Raw genomic sequence first — 21,878 nt, forward strand, 5'->3', positions numbered from 1 at the left:
TCCCAAGTATCGGGAGCGAACCTGCCTCAGCCTTGGTCTCCAGTCGCTTGATCAATTTCCAAGACTGGCCAACGCTTTGAACAAGACCTAGATACTCTCCATCCACCGCCGTCCGCTCTTGCGCGCCCGGCTCAGCCGTCAGTCACCATGACTTCGACCTACGCCGTCCCAGCCTCGTTCCACGACGAGCAGGCGAACGAACCCCGCAACCCCTCCCCGCCGACAGGAGGCAATCAGCGCCGATTGACTGCCACCTCCTCGTTTGACCCGAATCACCTCTCGCCCGCGTCGCAACTCCAGAGCAGCTCCGTGTCGCCCAACTACAACGACACCCCGGCCGAGTCCATCTCAACCTCCTACAGCCAGTACCACAGCGACTACACCAGTGACATGGATGACGCCCTCGACCCCTTTTTCGGCGTCGACTTTAACGCAACAGAGCCCGGCACGCCCTCATTCCTTGGCCCGGAGAGCAGGACCGACAGTTTCGGCCAGAACACCATCGCCCAGAGCTTCAGTGAGGCTCGGAAGCGCAACGGAACTCTGGAGGCCAACTCGTATCCCTTCACCCCCGAACAGACTGCTTCGCTCCACACCACGTCCCCGGGAAGCGACCGGAGGACGATTGCCAAGTCCGTGCCCGACCGCCTCCCGACTTCCATCTCACCTCACGAGCTCCAGAGACCTTTCCAGGCGCAGTCTTTCGCCCCCTGCGCGGTGCAGCAGCCTGTGCCCACCCTCCAGCCGACGCCGGACCCCAGCGGCAGCGGCCGTTCCAGCGAGGACGGGGCCGTGCCGTCCCCGGCCATGGCCGCCGCCCAGAGCCCGCGAGTCACCGTCTCCATGTGGGGCAAGGACGACGCCGAGCCTGTGCAGTCGATCGAGCGCACCTTCACCCCGGACGACGAGAACTCGTCGACGGCGCGCGGCGGCGGCTTCAGCTCTGCAGGGGATCTGATTTCTTCGCAGGAGCATGCGCCATCGCGGCGCTCATCTTTCAGCCGCCGGGGCCTGGATCCCGACAACAGGCCGTCAATCGAGGTCGCCAGCGTCAATGAGATGGTGACCCGCCGCGAGATTGAGGAAAAGAACCAGGAGGTTGACCAGTGGCTTAACAAGTCCGTCGCGCCGCCTCCGCCTCAGGAGACCGTGCAGGCCAGTCCCCAAGACGTGGCCGAGGATGAACGACTGAACAGGCCTATCAACCTCGGTGACCAGACCGAGAACCGCCAGCAATCGGGACAGACCTACTTTACCGGTGGAGGCGGCGAGATGACGGCCACAGACTTGCACATCATGCGCCAAAACAGAGTCTGGGGCGACGCGCCGACAATCCAGCAGATCAGCGGACCCAGCACAGATAGGTATCAACCAGAGTCATCGCAGGCTGCTATCGCCCGCTTCAACAGAATGTGCATGGACAATGAGTCCATCGTCTCCAAGGCGGCCACGTGGGGCACCCGCCGCCGAAACTCCCTGCCCAGTCTCCACGACGTGGACACCGAGAATGTCACGAGTGGCAGCTTGTTGAAGAAGTTGTCCATCAGCAGGGGCGAGGGCGGCCGGAGACCGAGCATCCTGAAAGAGCTGCGCGGCATCGTTCGCCGGCCGAGTGCAACGTTCAAACGGTCTAGGAGCATCCACGAGGACGAGCCCGCCAGAGCTGAGGCGTCGCCGCCGGAGAAACGGGAGAGCTTGCCTAGCCTCATGCCAGGCCGCACCGGCAGCTGGGGCACCAAGAAGGCGCCGACACCAAGCATCAACACCGCCCTGATCTCCATGGGCGGCACTGTGGCCTCCATCGGGACGACCCACGCCAGGACCGGCTCGATCAGTGCCACGCCAATCACGTCGCCCAAGAGCCCCTTTGGCGGATTGCAGGTCAGGAATACTCTGCGACGACCGAGAAGCAAGTCCGACCTGCCCAAGGGCAGCAGTGGCAGTGGCGAGACACACTCCAACCTCGTGGGCATGTGGAGGAAGACGGGCGGTCCGCCAGTGGCCAACCTCGCAAAGACTTCATCCACCAACCTCGACCTGGATGATGAGGATGACGACGACGACGAGTTTGAGGAGGGCGAGGCGAACTCCGAGTCTGGCAAGCTGATTGACAGCATCACGCCAAACTTTGCAGGATTCCAGCAGCACATTCTGAGCCTGAATCCGGACCTGGCTGACAACCACAACTTCCTCGTCGACCGAATCGCCCACCAGCAGGTCGTTCGCTACAAGACGCTCCTCAACGCCAAGGTGAAGCACCTCGGCATCGGGGCAGCCTGCACGAGCGGCAATCTCTGCCAGGCCCGTGGCGGTCGCCCCGTCCTCCTCGACCAGCGGGGTGACCTCCGCGAGCTCGACCCGTTGTCCACCGGCCTTGAACCCGGAGACGGGGATTCAACGCCCATCGAAGGTGCCATTACAAAAGACAGCTTCCCTCAAGACATTCCCATGCCGCCCACCCAGTCTCTGCCGGCCGAGTTTGAGTGTCAACTGTGCTTTGCGCTGAAGAAACCAAAGAAGCCGTCTGACTGGACCAAGCACGTCCACGAAGACGTGCAGCCATTCACCTGCACCTGGGACAGATGCAGAGACCCCAAGATCTTCAAGCGAAAGGCCGACTGGGTGCGCCACGAGAACGAGGGGCACCGCCACCTAGAATGGTGGACCTGCGACGTCGAGGACTGCCGCCATACCTGCTACCGCCGCGACAACTTTTTGCAGCATCTCGTCCGCGAACACAAGTTCACCGAGCCCAAGAACAAGACGAAGGCGGCCATCAAACGGGCCGGTGGCATGGACCCGACGTGGCAGAAGGTGGAGCAGTGTCGCCATGAAACGACCAAGAAGCCCCAGGAGGAGGCGTGCCGGTTCTGCGGGAAGCAGTTCCCGTCTTGGAAGAAGCTCACGGTTCACCTGGCCAAGCACATGGAGCACATCAGCCTGCCCATCCTCCGGCTTGTTGCGGCCAAGGAGCTGGAGCCGGACACGATCATCAGCCCCGTGCAAGACCCGCCCCCGAGGACCATCTTCCCAGATCCCCTGAGCGCCACCTCGGCCGTCAAGACCGAGCCGTCTCAGCCGCAGGGCTTCATGAATCCGTACCAGCAAAACATGATGCCAAACAATGGATTCCAGTCCATGGACCAGTTTGGCTACGCGACGGGCAATGCGGGCAACTCTTTTGACTACATGTACGGCACACAGTACACGAACAATGGCCAGTCGATGGGCGGCCACAACATGCTGGGGGTCAACCAACCCGTCAACCGCGGGTTCAACCAGCAATACCAGAACGCCAACAACATGGGCATCTCTGGTAACTTTATGGGCGCACAGCAGTTTGGGTCAATGGCGCCGGACACTGAGCCCTTCCCCTCCCTGGATCAGAACGCCTTGGGACTACAGCAGCCCTCGCAGATGGGCTCCCAGATGACCTATGATGGGCTCATGGGACAAAACAGCATCAACAAGAACCAGTACGGCTCTCAGGGGTCGATTTCACCGTACTCACACTCGCCCCTCCAAGGCGGCGGTGGTTTCTATCCTCCCCAGTGAGGTGTGATTTGTCGAGAGTTTATCCCGTCTTCAGATTGGCGCGTGTTTTGGATACCCCTCTTACCTAGTGTATTGTTATGTCGACTACAGAGCTGCTCAGGCAAGCTTGGTGTTGTAAGGGTGAATTCTTTATTATGGTATTTTGACGAAACATCTATCACGGCCGACACAGGATGGGAGTGAAGAGGCGTCCACAAGTGAAATAGTAAACGGATATGACGTGTCTCATTTACCAGCAGCGAGTGCTGTTGTTGGCCAGGACTAAAGCAGTCTGCTGCGTTGTTCGGGCACTGGCCGATGTTGGGCAGGTGGTGACGAGATGAGGCCGCCGGGGAACATAGACAGCGGGCTGGTTCGAGTGGGCGGGAAATGATTATTCTTTCTCTTTGACAATGTAAAAAGCCCGGATAGACAAACCACACGCGCTACGCAAAGCAAGCCTACCTGTTGTTATCTGATGGCAGTGCACGCACGCGATGTGACATGTTGCGCGAGATGGGACCGTCCATCCCCCTTGGCTCTCCACCAGAGAAGCATTTTTAGCACCCGTCAGTCCAATTTTCCAGAAGGGCCGACGAATGGACGAGAATCGATCTGGCGAGGGTGGGTGATTTGCGCGCAGCTGCCGAAGCGAGCCGGATCCCCGAGGAGTTATCGAGACGGACGCAGGCCGTTGCACGGATGGCAGAGAACGAACCAGGTTTTTGGGTGGAGGGACCACAGATTACCAAGGCAAGAGGACGCAAGACCAAAAGCAAAAAAAAAAAAAAGCGTGTTGCAATTCGCAAAATGATGGAGAAGGGGTGGTGGGATGGGGATTGCGAGGACCCGCTTCATACGAGGCGCAATGCCCCCCACCTCCTCCCGCCCCGGTTCACTGCTTACTGTTCGCTGTTCCTGAGCAGCTGCCAGCGCGTCGTGGGTTGTGGATGAGTGGTTAATGACGGGACGGACGGCGGGCTGGCGGGCGGCGGGCACAGGTGGACGATCCCCGATGCTGTCTTGTGCACGCAAGACGGAAGATGGCGGGGGCTGTTGCACATCTCTGTTGCGGGAAGGAGATGGGAGGAGACGGACGGAGACGGGGGACGGAGGTTATTCTGGATCTGGTGCCTGATTGTCGGTGTCCTGCATGGAAGCGTGCGTGAGGTAGAGAGGTGTTGGTGGGAGGTCCTTGTTAGAGGGTGTCGGTCTGGATTTCTTGATGGGGAAGGCACAGGCGGTTCATGGGCATGGATTTTGTGACGACGAGGAGGGCTTTCGATGATGCAGAAGAGTCGTGATGGCTGGCTTTTCTTGGGGTTGGGCTGCGAGCTGAGACATCATGTCTTGCCTTGTAGCGTCGGCCCGGCCGGTTGGACGCTGGAACCGAGGGGGGCGTGAACATTCCTAGGAAAAGCAACGGAAGACTCTCGGGACACGGCCTTTTTTTGCAGATTGGCGAGGGAAAAGAACAGCGGAAGATCAGGGCATTGTTGGGCTGCGTTTCTGGCGCAGAGAATGCCGAAGGGGGATTATAACGAATGGGAGGTATATTGGGGTTCTTGTTAACGTGCTCTGCCTGTCATGTTTGATACCGTGATGTGAGTAGCGTGTCCCGAGGGGTCGGAGCACGGGGATGGCAATGGAGGCATGATGCATGTTTGGATGGGGAGGCAGCCAGTGACGGATGTTTCTTTTACAGTTTTGGGTGTTTCCCCGTGGGATAACTGTAGATACGGTAAGGTCTATGGTTTTATGACTACGCAGCAGTGAGAAGCAGTGAGAAGCACTCTGCATACATGAGAGGTTACCTAGGGGGTTGGAGCACACGGCGTTGAACCAAGGTTTCGGGCGTTTTGTTTCTGGTGATCGCCCTTTGGTAGGGTGACAGTGGCATGACGGACGAGCACTGAGACAGACACATTCTTCGGAATGGCAACCGTGAAGCACGCACGACGCTGCCGACTGGCGAGACGATGACGGCGGGCTGGGGAAGGAAGGGGCGTCTCTTACCGCTAAGTACGGGGTTGAAGGTTTCGTGATGGGCAGAGAGTTCCAGTCCCAGTCCCAGGGACGGGGATCCGACGGAGAAGGGGAAGAAACAGACTTGTTTTGGACGGACGGTGACGAAAGACGGGATTGAATTTCAAGATTTTGAGGGGAAAGACGAGGAGTGGCTCAGCTCAGCCTTTACGCTAAAAAAGGGTTCAAGTCGACGAGAGATCGGACGGGATTGACAAGATTGGCACGTCTGAGCTGGGGGGATCTGAGGCGTGAGTCGTTGCGTACAGGCGCATCTGCTGGCGCATCCGAGGTGGAAGGGAGGTGGCGCATGCGTGAGGCGGCGGCGTGCTCGTGCTGTGCGTCGAACCGTCCGTACTATACCGTCTAGACGAAGGGTTCAAGCAGGTTTGACGGGCAGACGCACGAGAGCGCTCGAACGGACGTGGCGCGTCACTTTTTCTTCGCACAACCCGGTTTGCGCCACTGACAGGACGGCATGGCATGGCGAGGGCAACAAGGCGCAACCCGGGGGGCACGGGCGGGAAAGAGGGAGCGAACGGGAGATGGGACGGCGGTAATGTAGGTACAGATTACGGTAGCAGTGTAATTCCCGACGATGCTTGATTGTTGGACGTGCTGCGAAGAGAGAGGAAGCGTGGACAGAGAGACGGTCGAGAGGGTGGGATCACCTTGCCTTATCTCTGTGGGACACGCGCGGCAGTTGGGCCGTTGACGTTGACATTGACGGCGCCGGATATTAGAAAGTCTGCTGTTAAGACGATGGCGAGGGTGGTATTGGCGACTTATGCTGGCAATGCCAGCCGTGCGGTTGCATGCAAGTCGTCGTAGCAATGATGGATAAAGACGGCCTGGACTGTGACGTGGAGGGCTGGTTTATTTTTAATAGCAGGCAATTTTGCAGGGTGTCAATCAGCGAGCCAGCTATCAATCAATAATCGACCCGTTCGAGGGAAAACAGTGGTTCTGGCGTCTGGTTGAGGGAGAGACAGAGTCAAGACCAAGACAATCGAGCGGGAAAATTTCCCGTAGTCTCGGTGGTGAATTTCTTCAAGCCCCCGCCGAGGCCCGGGAAGCGAGAAACATGTTCGAGCTCCCGCTGGCATTCGTCGTCGTCGGCTGATGATGGATGGCGTCTTTTCGTCTCCTCAGCGAAGAATTTGCTTGCTCCAGAGTGTTCCTGTTCCTGCTACTCCTCCTCCGTGATGATTGATGATGGCGCAGTTTCAGACAGGACCGGGGTCCGGGACCGGTCTGGTTCGGGATTCCCTGCTCTGGGCGTGGCGCCGGCCGCTTTACCCCCGCCCTCGCCTGCCCGCGGGGCCCTTCCTTCGAGTCTGGTTCTTGTTCATGTTCTCTGCCCACGCGCGAGACGCTCTGCCGTTTGCTCGTCGCTAAGAAAGCGTTCAAGTACACATATGCCACGGAGTAAGAGGTACTTGGGTAAGAGAGATCGAACGGCGTCAGCCAATGAGCCCAATCAACAAAAGCCCCGTCGAGGCATTCGAGACCGGTTTAGCCACCCACCACCCACTACGGTAGGAAAGGAAAGGCGCGAAAAAGAAGAAGGGAAAATCAAAAAAGCACTCCCCTGTCGATCTCCTGGCCAAGCCCCCTCCGAGACCCCTGACCAATGCAGGGGCGCTTGCAAGTTGCACCTCGGGGGGCGAGTGAGAGTTGTGAACGGTGCTGTTTCCTCAAGGCCCCTGACTGTTCACACCTACTGGATTTTGCAGCGTCTGTTACTGCGTATGGACAGCACATGCCGCTGGGCGACTGGTCAAGCGCCCGAGGGAAGAGAGACACCGGAGGTTGGGTAGCGGTTCGTTTTGAATCATGTCTGGCGGATGAGAATTATGTCTCAGCTCCACAAGAAAGAATGGACGGCTACGCATTTTTTCTCTCTCTGCATGTCAAGTTCATCCGTTATTGCATCGTTCAGTGCCCAGTGTTGATTGATGCCTGCTACCCGTCGCTGGATGCCGGACACCAAACGGTGGTAATTTGGTGGCAGGTTGTAGTGAGCAGATTGGATTGCCAGGTACTCGTGCCGCACACGCATCGTGCAGAGGTACTTCCGCCCGTCGCCTGCTGGAAGCAATTTGTTCCCTGCTGCAATCCCGGGCCCCCAATCTCTTGTTTCCTCACCAGCAAGGACTCGCAGCGGCGACGGACCAGTCCAGACTGGCCGAACACACGACACCACCACGAGTCTAGACAGATGCCATCCAGGGGCTCGTTGCTTGTGCCGTTTGCCTCTGCCATGTACTGCGCGGTAGCAAGCCACACCAAGCCCGTCGGTCCGTCTGATACGCTACTGTGTTCCTCCCTCTTCCCTGCAGTAGCTTCGTCCCAACTGCACGCAGGACTCGCTCGACCGGCCCAGCTAACAGCACGAAGGCGCGCCATCAGACGGGACGGCGGGCGACAAGCACGCCGCACCACGCCATGGCTGACGCCGGTGCCGTGCCCGGCCATGGCAGTTGACGCTGAGAAGACTCTCCAGACTGCACAGCACAGCACAGCACAGCGGGAGATGAGCGCCTGCCCACGGTACCTGAAAGCCCAACCTTGAGACCGAAAGACCAGTTCGTCAGCGCCGGGTCGCGCGTGGGCCGTCCCAATCCTTGGGTTATTACTGGCCATATGAGGCCCGACAGGGGCAGCGACACCTTTGCAGGCCTTCGGCTGGCTGAGAGGACTCCGTGAGCAAGGAACATGTCAGGGACGAGGCTCCAATCGAACTTGCGCCCAGTGGAGGCGGCCGGGGTATGGACGGGGGTGTGGACGAACACGACGACCTGCCTTTGCTTTGCGTCTGTCTGTCTCTGCTGCTGAGCGAGTGCTTCGCAGACACAGCTCGAGAGCGGCGAGAGGACTTCTGGTCCAGTCCAGTCCAGGGTCCTTGTCCACCATGTCCCATTTCACCATGGGCCTGTGGATGAGAACAGACGACGCTGAGGTCGCTTCCAGGCTTGGGTCCCCGTCTCCCGCCAACCATCGATCGCCAATCGCTTCCCCTTCTTGCCCAGTTCGTGTTCGTCCTTTTCCCTCTCCGTCCTTCTCGTCCCTCTTGGATCTGAACCACCCATCCATCCTCCCTCCCTCCTCTCTCTCCTTCCACACCACACTCTCCACCACCACCTCCTGACCGGCGTGCCTTTCTCAGCATCGTCACCTTTCGCTCGTTTCATATACCCGCCCGTGGACTTTAGCCTCTTTTCTCGCCCAGCCACTGTCTCTCCTTCTCTCTGGCTGTATCCGGCAGACACACACACACACTCTCTCTCTCACTCAACACACAAACACGCGCCTTAACAACTCCATCATCGCCTCACCAAACATAGGTTCTCGATCTTGTCCCGTCGATCCAGCTCTCTCGACGACGAGCACGAGGCCTCTCTCAGGCTCGCAACAGCAACACGACAAGGGCCCTGCAAAGGCACTTCGCTGCCCGCCCGATTTTCCCTTCTTTCCAGGTTGATCCTCGGCCGCCTTACTTTTCTCTCTCTCGTCCTTTTCTGTAGAGCTGTGCTTGCTTCTCGGTTACCTCTTACAACCTTCTTTCCAATCATCTCTCGTACTCTACAACCTGGTTTCCTTTGGTCTCACGACTCGCCCATATACCCACCCACCGACGCGACGACGACGACTTCGATAGCAATCACCCAGCTTCGACACCAGAGGACCCGACGACAACACACGGCATCCATCTCTCTCACTCAATTCTGTATCAAAGCGTATCAAATTTGTGGAAAGGGACGGCAAAGACTTATTGTTGGGAGTGACTTGGGAAAGAAAGAAGCTTGTAAAGGCTCAGAACGCATAGACTCTTTTTGGATATACCCATCTGCGGCTTGGGGAAGAATCATCGATTCCCGAAACAGAAACAAACGACGACGAACCACGAACGTTTACCGAAACCCCCTTTTTATTTACTCAAAATCACAAAATGACGCGATCCGCGCCGAGTTGGGGCCCGAGGAGGCTGTTGGCCGTGGCCGCCACCTTCGCCACCAGCACCCTCGCCGACTCGATCCTCAAGACCAGCAGCTTCACCACCTGCGGCAACGACTCCGCCATCACCGTGCAGAAGATTGACATTCAGTACAACAACGACGACAAGACTGTCACTTTTGACGTGGCAGGAACGAGCGCCAAGAGCCAGAACGTAACCGCTGTGTTGGATGTTACCGCCTACGGAACCGCCATCTACTCCAACAGCTTCAACCCGTGCGATGCCGGCACCTACGTCGAGCAGCTTTGCCCTGGTATGTGCTAATTTTCGCGCGATCCTAAGAAACGCGTAAACTGACATGCCACAGTTCCCGCCGGATCCTTCTCTGCTCGCGGAACCCAGAAGATCCCCGATGAGTATGCCAGCATGGTCCCGGCCATCGCCTTCCAGGTTCCCGACATTGCTGCCCAGGCCAAGCTGCAGCTCAACACGCTCGACTCCTCAACCCAGGTTGCCTGCATCACGTCCCAGGTCACCAACGGCAAGACCGCCAGCGTTGCCGCCGTTTCGTACGTCGCCGCCGGCGTTGCCGCCCTCGCTCTCGTTGCCGGCGGCGTCTCTGCCGTCAGCGGTGCCTTCGCCGGAACGAGCGCCGCACTCAGCGGCCACGGCGGCGCCGGCACCATGAGCCCCAGTTTCACCGAGGTTGCTGGCTGGTTCCAGGGCATGGCCATGAACGGCATGCTCTCCGTCAACTACCCTCCCGTCTACCGCAGCTTCACCAAGAACTTTGGCTTCTCCACCGGCATCATCCCCTGGACCGACATGCAGATCGCGATTGACAACTTCCGCGGAGCCACCGGCGGCGACCTCACCAAGGACAGCATCGAAGTCCTCAAGAACAGCACCCTCGTCCTCAGCGACGGCTCTACCATTGACGGTAACAGCACCCTCTTCAAGGCCAAGCGTGCCATGGAGACCTTTGCCCTCCTCGCCAGAGACATTGAGACGAGCGTCAACGGAACGACCAGCGGCGACGCCGGCGACGACCCCGTCAGCACCATCAAGCAGAAGGTCCAGGGCATCACTGCCTTTGTCAACACCCTCAGTGTCCCCAAGTCCAACACTTTCATGACCGTCCTCCTCATCGTCGCCATCATCATCGCCGCCATCATCGTCGGCATTCTCCTCGTCAAGGTCATCCTCGAGTTCTGGGCCCTCTTCGGCAGCTTCCCCAAGGGTCTGGCCGGTTTCCGCGAGCACTACTGGGGATCCATCGCCCGCACCATCACCCAGCTCATTCTCCTGCTCTACGGCATCTGGGTCCTGTACTGCATCTTCCAGTTCACCAACGGCGACTCGTGGGCGGCCAAGGCGTTGGCCGGTGTCAGTCTGGGCATCTTCACGGCCATCCTCGCCTTCTTCTCCTACAAGATCTGGAGCACTGCTCGCAAGCTGAAGAACGCCGAGGGTGACGTCAGCGGCCTGTACAACGACAAGTCCAACTGGATGAAGTACTCCCTCTTCTACGAGTCCTACAAGAAGAGCTACTGGTGGATCTTTGTCCCCGTCATCATCTACGCGTTCGCCAAGGGCACCATCCTCGCCGCCGGCGACGGCCACGGCATGGCGCAGACCTCTGCCCAGCTCATCGTCGAGGGCCTGATGCTCATCCTCCTGCTCTGGGCCCGCCCCTTTGAGCGCAAGTCGGGCAACGTCATCAACATCGCCATCCAGGTCGTCCGTGTCCTGTCCGTCGCCTGCATCCTCGTCTTCGTCGAGGAGTTTGGCATCGCCCAGACCACCCAGACCGTCACCGGTGTCGTTCTCATCGCTGTCCAGTCCGCCCTCACCGGCGTCCTGGCTCTCCTCATCATCTGGAACGCCGTCAACGCCTGCATCAAGGAGAACCCCCACCGCAAGCGCAGAAAGGAGATGGGTAAGTCTGATCATGCGCATCATCAAAAGTACACTACTAACTCCCCTACAGAGAAGATGCAGCGTGACCTTGACACCCTCACGCCGCTCGACGCCCGCAACTCCCTCCTCATGGACCGCAAGGACCCCGAGCACGGCACCACCTTCTCCATGAGCAGCGTCCCCGAGAAGAAGGGCGGCCGCCCCGAGTCGCCCGACGCCTACCTCGGCGCCGCCGGCCACGCCCCGTACCACCCCCTGACGCCCAACACGCCTTACAACAACCCTAACGAGAGCAGGGACAACCTTGTTCTCGGCGCGGCACCCATCGCCGACAGGAACCCCACGCTGCCCAACGTCGGCGGCGGGCCTGGCTACCAAGGCGGATACGGAGGAGGCGGTGGCTACCGCGGAGTGTATCACTAAACGGTGCTGAACGGGAAAGAAAGGGGGGCCGCTGCCACTAGCTGGCGCGTTGCCGGCCCTTGTGAATGAACAATGAACATAGAAAACCCTACCCCAAAAGTGTGGAATGTATGAACCCAATGGATATGTATCCGATACCAAGGCCATATCCAGAAAGAGCCACTTTATATCTCTTTTTCCTTATTTTTTATTTATATTATCAACCAAATTTCCTTGCCTAGTCTCTCATTCCTCCATACCAACATACCTCTGCGCATGGTCATGATGTCGACGGCTGTAGTGTTTTTTAAACTCTCCTATGTATCTTTCTTTCGAACAGGGGAGGGTGGGAAGGGCAGTGCAGCCGCTCTCCATGTACACTACAAGAAGAGTCTACCATAACCAAAATGGACAATTCTGTTTAGTACTTTTGACCGCAAGGTTTTTCTTCTAGGGGTCTTTTGGTAAAGACATGGCAGCGAAAAATGGGAGGAGGGTGTTTTAGATACCTTTTTTTTTTTTTTTTCCTCCCCGCCAAACCTACCCCCGCCGCTTTTCCTTCTCGCGGTGGGCTTCGATCAGTATATATACAGTAGCTACAATGAATTGACCGCCGAAAATTAATACTGAGAATGGCCTTGTTCTGCAACGGTGATGATCGTCGCGGTAGGTACCTGGGAGATCGTCGGTCAAGGGGGGAGGGAGGGGACGGACCCGCGCGCGCGACTCTTGGCCCTTTTCTTGCCGGCTTGGCTAGTCGTGGTGGTCCATCATGACTTGCGTTGACGCGTCTCTCGGGGGTTGGGGATCAACGGGCGGGCGAGATTTGAGATTTGCTTTGCAGGTGAGCCTGGCGAAGATGCCTGTGTTCATCGTTGGGTCTGGCCCACACGCCTGCCGAGCGTGCGAGCTTAGCTGGATGTGTTTGATTGCGATGGAGGTTGTTGGATGCCGAGTCGATGGACTTGCGTTGCATGGGGGGCAGGCACCTCTGGACATGGTTGGGTGCTGCGGTGTTTAGGTCGTTAAGCACAGAGCAGACTTGTCCTGGCCTCCTTAATTAGGTGGTCGTCAGTAGCAGCAGTCTTTATGTCGTTGTTGCGCCCTGAGCCTCATGTCCCACGTTGCACACTCTGTTCGCATTGGCCTCCCATTGCAGATCATTTTAGAGCCCTCATAACGCAGGCAAAGCTGCTCTCGTCACCGGCAGTTGAACTTCAACGGAGGCAGATTTCCAGAACGTGTTGTTCAAATGTCGATGGGCGATTTCTACCTACCTCAACCAGATGGTTGATGTCGAGTGGAAAGGGCGGGCTCCGTTCCAGGGGCTTTGCTCTTTCCGAGGGTCCAGGTGCACAGTAAATAACGGAGACTTCCATGGACGTCTTCGCACAGTGACATGCCGCCAGTCGCAGTGGTTGCGTACAGTGCCAACGGCGTCGCTGCCCCTCATCACCCCACTGAACGTCATCCACACACCAAACGGCGCTCCAAACCCGGCCTCACATCGCGGTCAACCAACCCATCACCTGCCAACTCCCTGCCGGCACCGGTTCTGCTCTGCGATATCCTCCGTCGTCTGCCGGGCTCAGGCTCACACAACTCCAAGACAACCGAATTCCTTTCGTGGTGCAGGCCCGCCCCGGTCACTTCTCCAACCACGCGGCGACAAAACAAGCACCTCGGCCGCTTTATCGCATGGACTAAGCGCTCCTTGGCAGCTCGACCCCCAACATGAGTGAGTTACAAAAGGCCTGGGCGAAGAGGAAACTCGACCCCATGCACCCCCTGCCGGAGCCTCTCAACGACCTCGACGAGGAACCAGAGCACGACCAGGTCCCCGAGCTGCCGGACCACCCCGACGACGGCGACTCCTCCTCGGCCTCGTCCGCCTCGTCCGCCTCCTCCACGGGCACCGTCATCCCGTCGCCCAGCCAGAACCTGTTCGCTCGGCCGCAAGGGTAAGGATTCTTTTTTCCAGTCGTCTCCGAGGGGCGCCGCCGCTGCGAGGGAGAGGTTCGGCACCGCTGATTCGGCTTCTAGTGTGTCGCGGGGCCGCACGCTGGAGCAGATCCCCTGGACGACGTACTTTGAGCGCGAGCTCTTCCTCAAGCAGCCCGGGGACGGTGAGGCCGAGGCCGAGGCCACCGTCACGTACCATGCCTACCTCAACTCGCCCGTGGACAAGGGCCCGCTGTTCGTCATGCACCACGGCGCCGGCTCCTCGGGCCTCTCCTTCGCCGCCCTGTCGTCCGAAATCCGGAAACGCCTCCCCACAGCCGGCATCCTCTCCCCCGACGCCCGGGGCCACGGTTCCACCTCCGTCACCGACGGCACCGGCCTGGACCTCAAGCTCGACATCCTGACCGCGGATCTGTTCAACGTCATCCAGCTGACCAAGGCCCGCATGGGCTGGAAGGAGCTCCCGCCCGTCGTCCTGATCGGGCACTCCCTCGGCGGCGCCGTCGTCACGGACCTCGCCAAGACGGGCCGCCTCGGCGCCGCGCTGCTGGGCTACGGCGTGCTCGACGTCGTCGAGGGCTCCGCCATGGACGCCCTGCAGAGCATGCTGACGTACCTCTCGACGCGGCCCGGCGGCTTCGTGAGCCTGCAGTCGGGCGTCGACTGGCACATCCGCTCGCGCACGATCCGCAACTCCGTCTCGGCGCGCACGTCGGTGCCGGCGCTGCTGGTGTTCGACGACCGCGCCGACCCGACGCGGCCGTGGCGGTGGCGGACAGACCTCGCGGCGACGCAGCCGTTCTGGGAGGGCTGGTTCGTGGGCCTGAGCAAGAAGTTCCTCGAGGCACGGGGCGGGAAGCTGTTGCTGCTGGCGGGGACGGATAGGCTGGACACGGAGCTGACCATCGGCCAGATGCAGGGTACGTTCGTCCCGTCGGATCGTTACCATCGGCTAAGCTGACATGGACTAGGAAAATACGCTCTGCAGGTCTTCCCTGAAGCGGGCCACTTCATCCACGAAGACCTGCCGGAGAAGACGGCGCTGGCGGTGGTGGACTTTTACAGACGGAACGACAGGAGCGCGCTGGTGCTGCCGCCCAAGGTGGGCGACCTGTTGAAGCAGGGCAAGAGGGTCTAGACGAGACCCTGGGAACGAACGCGCGCGCGCATTTTAGACTTTTCGGTTCTGTGCATTCAGAGTTATACCCCTGAATCTGATTGCGGCGTAGACGACGGTCGAGCTAGGTGAAGAGCACGCAGGCCGTGTGATCCGGTGTGATGGCGCGTCGGCATAGGGCAACGTCGGGGCACTGTGGTCCCTTCGGGGACGATGAAGGCTGCGGTGTAGGCAGCCAGTTATACACTTTGGGCCGTGTTTGGGCCCGCGTGCCGGCCGGCAAGACGCGGGCGAGAAGACATTACCAAAGGGTGATGAAGCATCAAACCGCGGAAGCACCCAAGGGCTATGCCCGCCGTGCCACGGTGCCTCTGGTGGTCGTCTGGCACTACCGGCAAAGGCCTGCGTTGCCTGGCGTGAGCCAACGTATGTAGGTGGGATAGACCAGCAAGATTCATGTAACATTCACCAAACCTGATCAAACTCTGGCGTCCTGTACACCGCCGGCGAGTGGCTTTGCGTGTTCCCGAGACCTGGAAAAATCATGCAGAGTGCTGTGTTCTTATCTACATCAAGTATCTCCCAAGATGTGTTCTATAATCTCCATGGCGTCATCGTCAGAATGCGCAGTCAAATCTCTTTGGACCAGTACGCCGTCACATGGTGATGGTGCGCGTACACTAATAGCATGCCTACATACGTCGATGGAATTGGAAAAGTCACCCCTTGTACCGGATTGGCCGTCACCGAGTTTGGACAGACGGTCCTCACAGACACACTGCTCGTCGCAGTACGCGTCAGTCTTGTGCTTGGGTATCATGTTTATTGTCTATTTGTGGCTGGCTATCTTGCAAATGTGCAACTTCCTCTATGCATGGAAAGAACCACCGTCGTGAGAGCAGTCTCTCACCCATGTTCACTTCTTCGGGAGCTTGTACTTTCCGCCCGCCAGCTCCAGCTCCCCCTCGGCAATCTTCTCGCCGAGAAACTCCTGCAGCTCCTCGTTGCTCCAGGGAAACCCGTCCGCAATGAGCATCTTCATCATCATGGCAATCTGAAAAAGCGGCATCGCCGGGCTCGAGTTGGTGAGCATGCCGACGATGAACTGCCAGTAAACCTGCCGCTTCTCCTTCTCCTTTGCGTCGAGCGCCGGCTTCTTGGGTGAAAAGTCGCCAGACGGAGGGGCGCGCGCGTCGCCGTCGGAAGGCCCGGCGGCGGACGCGTCCCTGTCCACATCGTCTTCGAGCTTCTCGAGGACGACGAACGTGCCGGGTTCGGTTTCACGCAAGACGCGGTGGCTCACCCAAAAGTGTATAGCAGAGCGGATGAGATCGTCGTCCATCTGCAGCATCTCCTCCAGCTGTTCAACCGTACGCCGCACAGGGGCAGCTCCCGGGTCGGCGTCGTCCTCTTGGAATGCGTAGATGACGACGGCTTCGTACGTCTTGCACTCCTGCTCGACCGTGCGGTCTTCCAGCTCCAGGTTGACCGTCGCGATGCCGAGATTGTTGAGCCACGTGAGCTTGCGTGACGACTTGAGACGTTCAAACTCCTCATCGTAGCGGCCCTGCATTTCGACGACGGGGCGTGGCAGGATAAAGTGCTCCCTGTCCATACCGGGCCAAAAGAGCCGGGAAAGAATCTTGGTGTGGTACGAGGGAAGGTCCTTGGATCGGCGAGGAGGACCACCGATGTGGCCCGTCCTGACGTTCTTGGTGATGGTCGCATCGACTCTCCTAGAGTCTTGGATATCTCTGATCATGACGTCGCAGTTCTGCAGAGCGTTCTCGCCGAAGCGCTTCTTGAGCAGGTTAAGCACCCTGATCTCTTGGGGAAAGTCTGTTTGAGTAGACAGCAGTCTGCCTGCAATAATGTTCTGGAACTCCTTGATGAAGATGTCCTGCGAGCCCAAGGCGTTGATGAGAGTGCCAATGACATCTTCGGACTTGGGACGCTTGTAGTTCACGCCCGCATCGACCGGATCGGGGATCCACTCCATGTCGTCCCAGTCCAGCTCCTCGTCATCCGTCGCCGGACGCCGCTGCTGTGAGGGGTCGTTGAGGAGAACCGCGAGCTCTACGAGTTTGTTCTTGCCGGCCGTGTCGACATCTTCCGGACTGGACAGCAGGCCGGTGACGACGATGGGGATGGCGTCGTCTCTCTGGCACAAGTAGAGCTGAAGGGAGTGGACCACTCGGTCCAGGAGTACTTTGGAGTGGTCGAGAGCGTGAAAGGTCCGAATCATGGAGATGTACACGCGAAGTATATCGAGCGTTGACCGTCCCGGGTGAAGCAAACGCTTCTGCAACGCTGCCGAAAACGTATCCGTCAACTGCAGCCGTCTCTGCGGCGTGGTGATGGCCATGCGCAGGTCGTCCAGCGCCCCCCTGCTCTCTGGCCATTGCAACACAATGTCGAAAAGCTCGTGGATGCGCATGACTGCCAATCTCCCGACTGCAATCTCCTTCCACTTTTCGACATCGCCCCAGGCAATCTCCCCGCTATCGAGGCGCGCAAACACCTCGACCGCCAACCGGGAGTAGCGGTTTTCCACCCAATCACTGAGTGCAGCAATGCAGCGTGAAGGCGTGCTGAGCTTTGCTGCGCGAGAGGTCAGCGAAGACCACGGCGCATCCTTCCTGCCATCTGCCTTTGATTGCGCCCAAGCCCCGGCGAAGGATGTCTTGATGTGCTCGGCCATTGTTGCATCCATCAACTCGGCAAACAGCACTTGGAATCGCTCGCCCGCAAGCCCGACCTTGTGGAGTGTCTCGACCATCTGCAGCAGCTCTTGCCGCGCTGCTTCCGCCGCTGCTGCTGCCTGGCCATCCCCTTGCAGGGCCGTCTCCCAAGATCTCCCAGAGGAAGGCCGGGCCTGCATGCCCAGAACCTCCCTCATCAAGCGACCCAGGACCGCACGGAGGGATTCCATAAGCGCCTGTGACATGGAGTTGCCGATGACTGCGTGCAAATCGCGCCGGAACTTGTCGACCGCGATGTCCGCCTTCCTGGACTCGAGACCCCGCACGACGAGGGACAGGCCGTAGAGATACTGGCGGTGGGCTGCCTCTAGCGTATGGATGCTCCCCAGAAGAACCTGGCCCTGGTCTCCGTAGCTGTTGCATGCAGACAGCAGGGGCAGGACGTGATGGGCGAAGTGGTGGCGAACCTGCTGGGTGTGCCAGGAGAGAATGTCCTCCGTGTGAGTGGCATGCTGGACGTGTCTCTCGGGATGCAGTACCAGGCTCAGACTGTCATGGAACTCGGCATCATGGTCCTGCGATTCCGTCGCCAGGGTCCCGAAGGAGTCTTCCGCGGCAACCGAGGCAGGCAACTGGATACGGGTCGTGACGACGTGCCACGCTCGATCCCAGCGAACTTGGTCACTGGCCTCAGAGGTAGACTGAGTGCCTGGAAATGTTGACGGAGGGGATCCTGGGTGGTTCAGGACCTTGCTGCCGCCACGAAAGTGCGAGCGGGAGGGAGACTGGTGGTGTGGTGGCTGTGGTGACTGCGGTGTGCCACCGAATGGCTCGCTTTGCGCGGTGAACCTCTTCGAGGGTGTCGAATAAGGCGTAGGCTGCGAGATTTCGGTGTCAAAGACAGACTTGAACACCTTTTGTCTCTTGTTGGACCACCTCGAGGGCGGGTTCATCGTCAGGGCCATGGTTGCAGGCATGCACAAACGGCGTTCTCAAGCAGAAGGATTCCAGGCCCGCCTCATTGCAGATGTTTGGGTGTTGGCGACGTGGGCTGCCAATGAAGAAGTAGCAGTACTCTGTCGCTCTCGCGTTGCTTGATATCAAGTTGTGGTCGCGATGTCGTCGTCGCCGTGAAGCGTCGTCGGGTTTGTTTACTCTGTCTGGTCGTGATGCCGACTAAGCGCTGCGCTTAGGTGCGTGTCCAAACATTGAATATGGGGTGGTGAGGGTCCAGCCTATCGCAGAGCCGCGCTTAATCTGCCTGCAGTTAGCGCTAGCGAAGAGAGCAGGAAGCGAGACAGGCGCAGATTGTGCCGGGCATGTGCGTATACCGTCAAAGAACTGTAGGCGCACAGTATACTTCTGACCCCCATCTAGTGGCCACTGTATCGACGCCCTCCTTGTCGACTCCTCTTCTACAATCACGCCCTCCCCAAATTGCCTCTGTCTTCACAACGCTCCCCCGGCCATGTTATCTAAGCCATATGGATCTTGATTGTGCCTTTGAGCGACCGTCCGGGTGTCAGTTTCTTGGCCCACGCGGGACCGCAAGTCATTGAACCCTCCGATGTGCCGTACGGTCTGCAGATTCCCTGCGATGGGAGACGTCGACCGAGCCGCCGCCTCCCGCATCCATCAATGCGAAGCGGTCTCCGCCTAACGCGCGCCCGCAGCCAATGCTCCTGCCGACTTGTCAAGCCAGAAAGGGTGCAGTGCTCGACTAGCACCGCCGTTTCGGCGGTGAGTGTGGGGTAGCGACGCGAAGGATCAAGACAAGCGACTTCGAACCTGGCTTCACTTGCATGCCGCTACGCACAAGAGGCAGACAGGGAGCTGCTATTACTGCCAGGGGCCATGGCAGGATAGATGAGAGTGGTACAGATACCTGCAGAGGCAGCAGTTGGCCTCCATCTCCAAAGGTACGCCTACAAAGTGTCATGAAGATCAGACCAAGACTACGCTGCTAACAGTTTTCGCCTCCTAACCGCCACAAGCGAAGCACAGAAGACTTCCATGGCCAGCGAGAGACTAGCCGTGTTTCGTATTCAGCGTGGATTGGTCGGGCCAGTGCGCGACATGAAGAGCAATTTCAGAACCGTCCGAGAAGTGTACCTCGGACGATGGGTCGAGGCTTCGACATCGATCAGCACTCAAGAACGATTCAAGACGCGGGCGTCCTGTCTATCCACCGGCACCGCGGTTTGCAAACCAATCCAACAGTCGTCGCGTGATTCGGGTGCCCCTGTACTGCGTATCTCGACATCGCGCGGTGTCGGCTCGCTCGTCCGTCCGGGAAGATTCAATCAGGATCTCCCCAGCGAATCGACCTGTTGACAGGATAACGAGAAAAGTGGTTCAAACCCCGACTCGCCGTAAGCGTTGCCCAAATCGGCCATCAGCCTGTCCGATCACAGGCCTTTCAGCATGTCAAGCCTCATCCTTCAGAGGAGAGAGGGGATATGGCCCCCAAGGCCCACGGGTTTACAGACCTCAGGAGCTGGTTCCGAAGGAGACAACGCATCGTCACCGCGGGGGAAGCTAATTCCACCGTCGTTGCGCCGAGAGACGATGTCCTTGACCAACCCAAATGGAGCAGACCAAGCCAAGGGAGCCTTGTATCGTGTCGTGTTTGTTACTTCCTTCATATGGCATGCCAGATGAGGTTTACCGGTTTCCAGGTCAGGTCAAGTGTCGTTACCGTCGTCTTCCTCTTCATATCAGGGGCCCAGCTTTCAGCCAGAGTCTGCAATCCTCCCGATCTGAACGCCCGCACATCAGGGGTAACGACTCCATCGCCATCCACAGTCCGCCCGCGAATCAGAAGGGGCAGAACACGACCTACTGCAAGCTATCCGGTGGCGCATGGCTTTCCAGAGCTTCCATGTGGGCGTTCCATAACCGCCTTATGAGCTGGCCCCTGCCTTGCGACCATCACTAGCCGTCGACCAGGACCGCTGCTTTATGATCCTTCAAAGTGACATTCGTCCAATACCCACCACCAGACGCCACAGGGAGGGCCTGCTGCTTCAGTCCTCAGGACTGGCAGGGCTGTTACCGAGTGGAAGCAGCATAGGGCAGTGGGCGGACGTGTTGGAGGATGGTCCCGGCCGGCAGCGGCAGCGGCCCAAGCCACCCAGTTCACCTGTGGATCTGATTAATTCTGCTGCCTAGAGGGCCGTCTTGGATGGACTCTGGATGGTGTCAACCTCACCGCAGCGCGGAGTGCGCCATTCCAGAAACGACGAGCAAGTCCTACATCATCGTTAGTTTTCACGATCCTGAGTGGCTGCCCTGACAAGTTAATTTTAGGACCTGACGCATAGCATTCTACACCGATCCTTTCGCAGTGATCAGCGCTCAGTATTACTCTACGAAGTCGAAATCGACGGCAAGGCACGCAATGCGGGTTGAGAGACAACTCCGCAACGGCCGGCCGCTGGACTCTCAAGCAAGTGACAAATGGCGATTGCGTCAATGACGATGGTTCCCATGGTCGGTCAAGTCCAGAATAGGCTCCGGGAAAGGACATCGATGAGGCATCGCATCTCTACGACGAGCCTTCTTTCATCAGAATTTGATAGCATTGGAAGTCTTCTGCTGGCTGTATGAGGGAACAAATCACCACTATGCCGCAGAATCCTGAGAGGGGCCACAAGCGGCCTGTCGACGATCTCACACATACCTCGTCGACTATTCCCACTTGCCAAAGTCAAGGAGGCGTTGAAAGAACATTGAGTTTCGGTTCGCATGATGGCCAATAAGAGCCAAGTGAAGAAGACGCCGTTGAGTACTCTGCCCAATAGCAGCCAGCGCGAAGCGAAGGGCACCATCAGAGCCTGTTGATTAATTGTCGTGCCTGCAGAGTGGGTCACTGCCAATGGTACGAATACAGGTCATTCCCTAGAGCGGTACTCTGTAAGGAATGGGGACCCACGGATGCTACCTTGTCCTGGTCACCAAGGTACCGAGTGCTTGGACTCTCGCTGAAAGTCTTGATCCCCTCATCACGTGCGGCCGGCAGCTCGCTTGATTATGTAAAGAGTTCGTGGAGAGCAATCTTGGCCCCCAATCTGCAACGAACCGGTCGGGGGAGCCTCACGTGTTGGATGTCGGAGGCTGTCGCCGTTTGACTTCACTCGAAGCCCCTACTCATCGCCATTGGCTACCCCACGCATCAGGCTGTCTGTGTGCGCTCCTGAAACGACTTGCGGCATGGGCTTCATTCTAACGGCCGCGCGGTCACCCACAAGACAGCACA

At 58.7% G+C, this 21,878-nt stretch overlaps 4 protein-coding genes across 4 annotated transcripts; 3 read left to right on the plus strand and 1 right to left on the minus strand.

Annotated features, from left to right (window-relative positions):
* Nucleotides 1-147: 147 nt before the first annotated feature.
* Nucleotides 148-3,555, plus strand: GCG54_00004155 (uncharacterized protein; the record flags this gene model as incomplete). Its single annotated transcript, XM_045404209.1, has 1 exon — nucleotides 148-3,555. One exon carries the CDS (start codon nucleotides 148-150, stop codon nucleotides 3,553-3,555), a length of 3,408 nt encoding a protein of 1,135 aa, XP_045264044.1.
* A 5,956-nt stretch (nucleotides 3,556-9,511) lies between these two features.
* GCG54_00004156 (uncharacterized protein) lies at nucleotides 9,512-11,860 on the plus strand (the record flags this gene model as incomplete). Its single annotated transcript, XM_045404210.1, has 3 exons — nucleotides 9,512-9,830; nucleotides 9,885-11,456; nucleotides 11,508-11,860. 3 exons carry the CDS (start codon nucleotides 9,512-9,514, stop codon nucleotides 11,858-11,860), a joined length of 2,244 nt encoding a protein of 747 aa, XP_045264045.1.
* A 1,713-nt stretch (nucleotides 11,861-13,573) lies between these two features.
* GCG54_00004157 (Protein phosphatase methylesterase 1) lies at nucleotides 13,574-14,939 on the plus strand (the record flags this gene model as incomplete). Its single annotated transcript, XM_045404211.1, has 3 exons — nucleotides 13,574-13,800; nucleotides 13,832-14,721; nucleotides 14,773-14,939. The coding sequence occupies 3 exons, from the start codon at nucleotides 13,574-13,576 to the stop codon at nucleotides 14,937-14,939; spliced, it is 1,284 nt and encodes a 427-aa protein (XP_045264046.1).
* An 895-nt stretch (nucleotides 14,940-15,834) lies between these two features.
* On the minus strand, nucleotides 15,835-18,585 carry GCG54_00004158 (Anaphase-promoting complex subunit 2; the record flags this gene model as incomplete). The annotated part of the gene is made up of 1 exon (XM_045404212.1): nucleotides 15,835-18,585. One exon carries the CDS (start codon nucleotides 18,583-18,585, stop codon nucleotides 15,835-15,837), a length of 2,751 nt encoding a protein of 916 aa, XP_045264047.1.
* Nucleotides 18,586-21,878: the final 3,293 nt, after the last annotated feature.

Source organism: Colletotrichum gloeosporioides, assembly GCF_011800055.1.
Source record: "Colletotrichum gloeosporioides strain Lc1 chromosome Unknown consensus_48, whole genome shotgun sequence".
NCBI classification, from domain to species: domain Eukaryota; kingdom Fungi; phylum Ascomycota; class Sordariomycetes; order Glomerellales; family Glomerellaceae; genus Colletotrichum; species Colletotrichum gloeosporioides.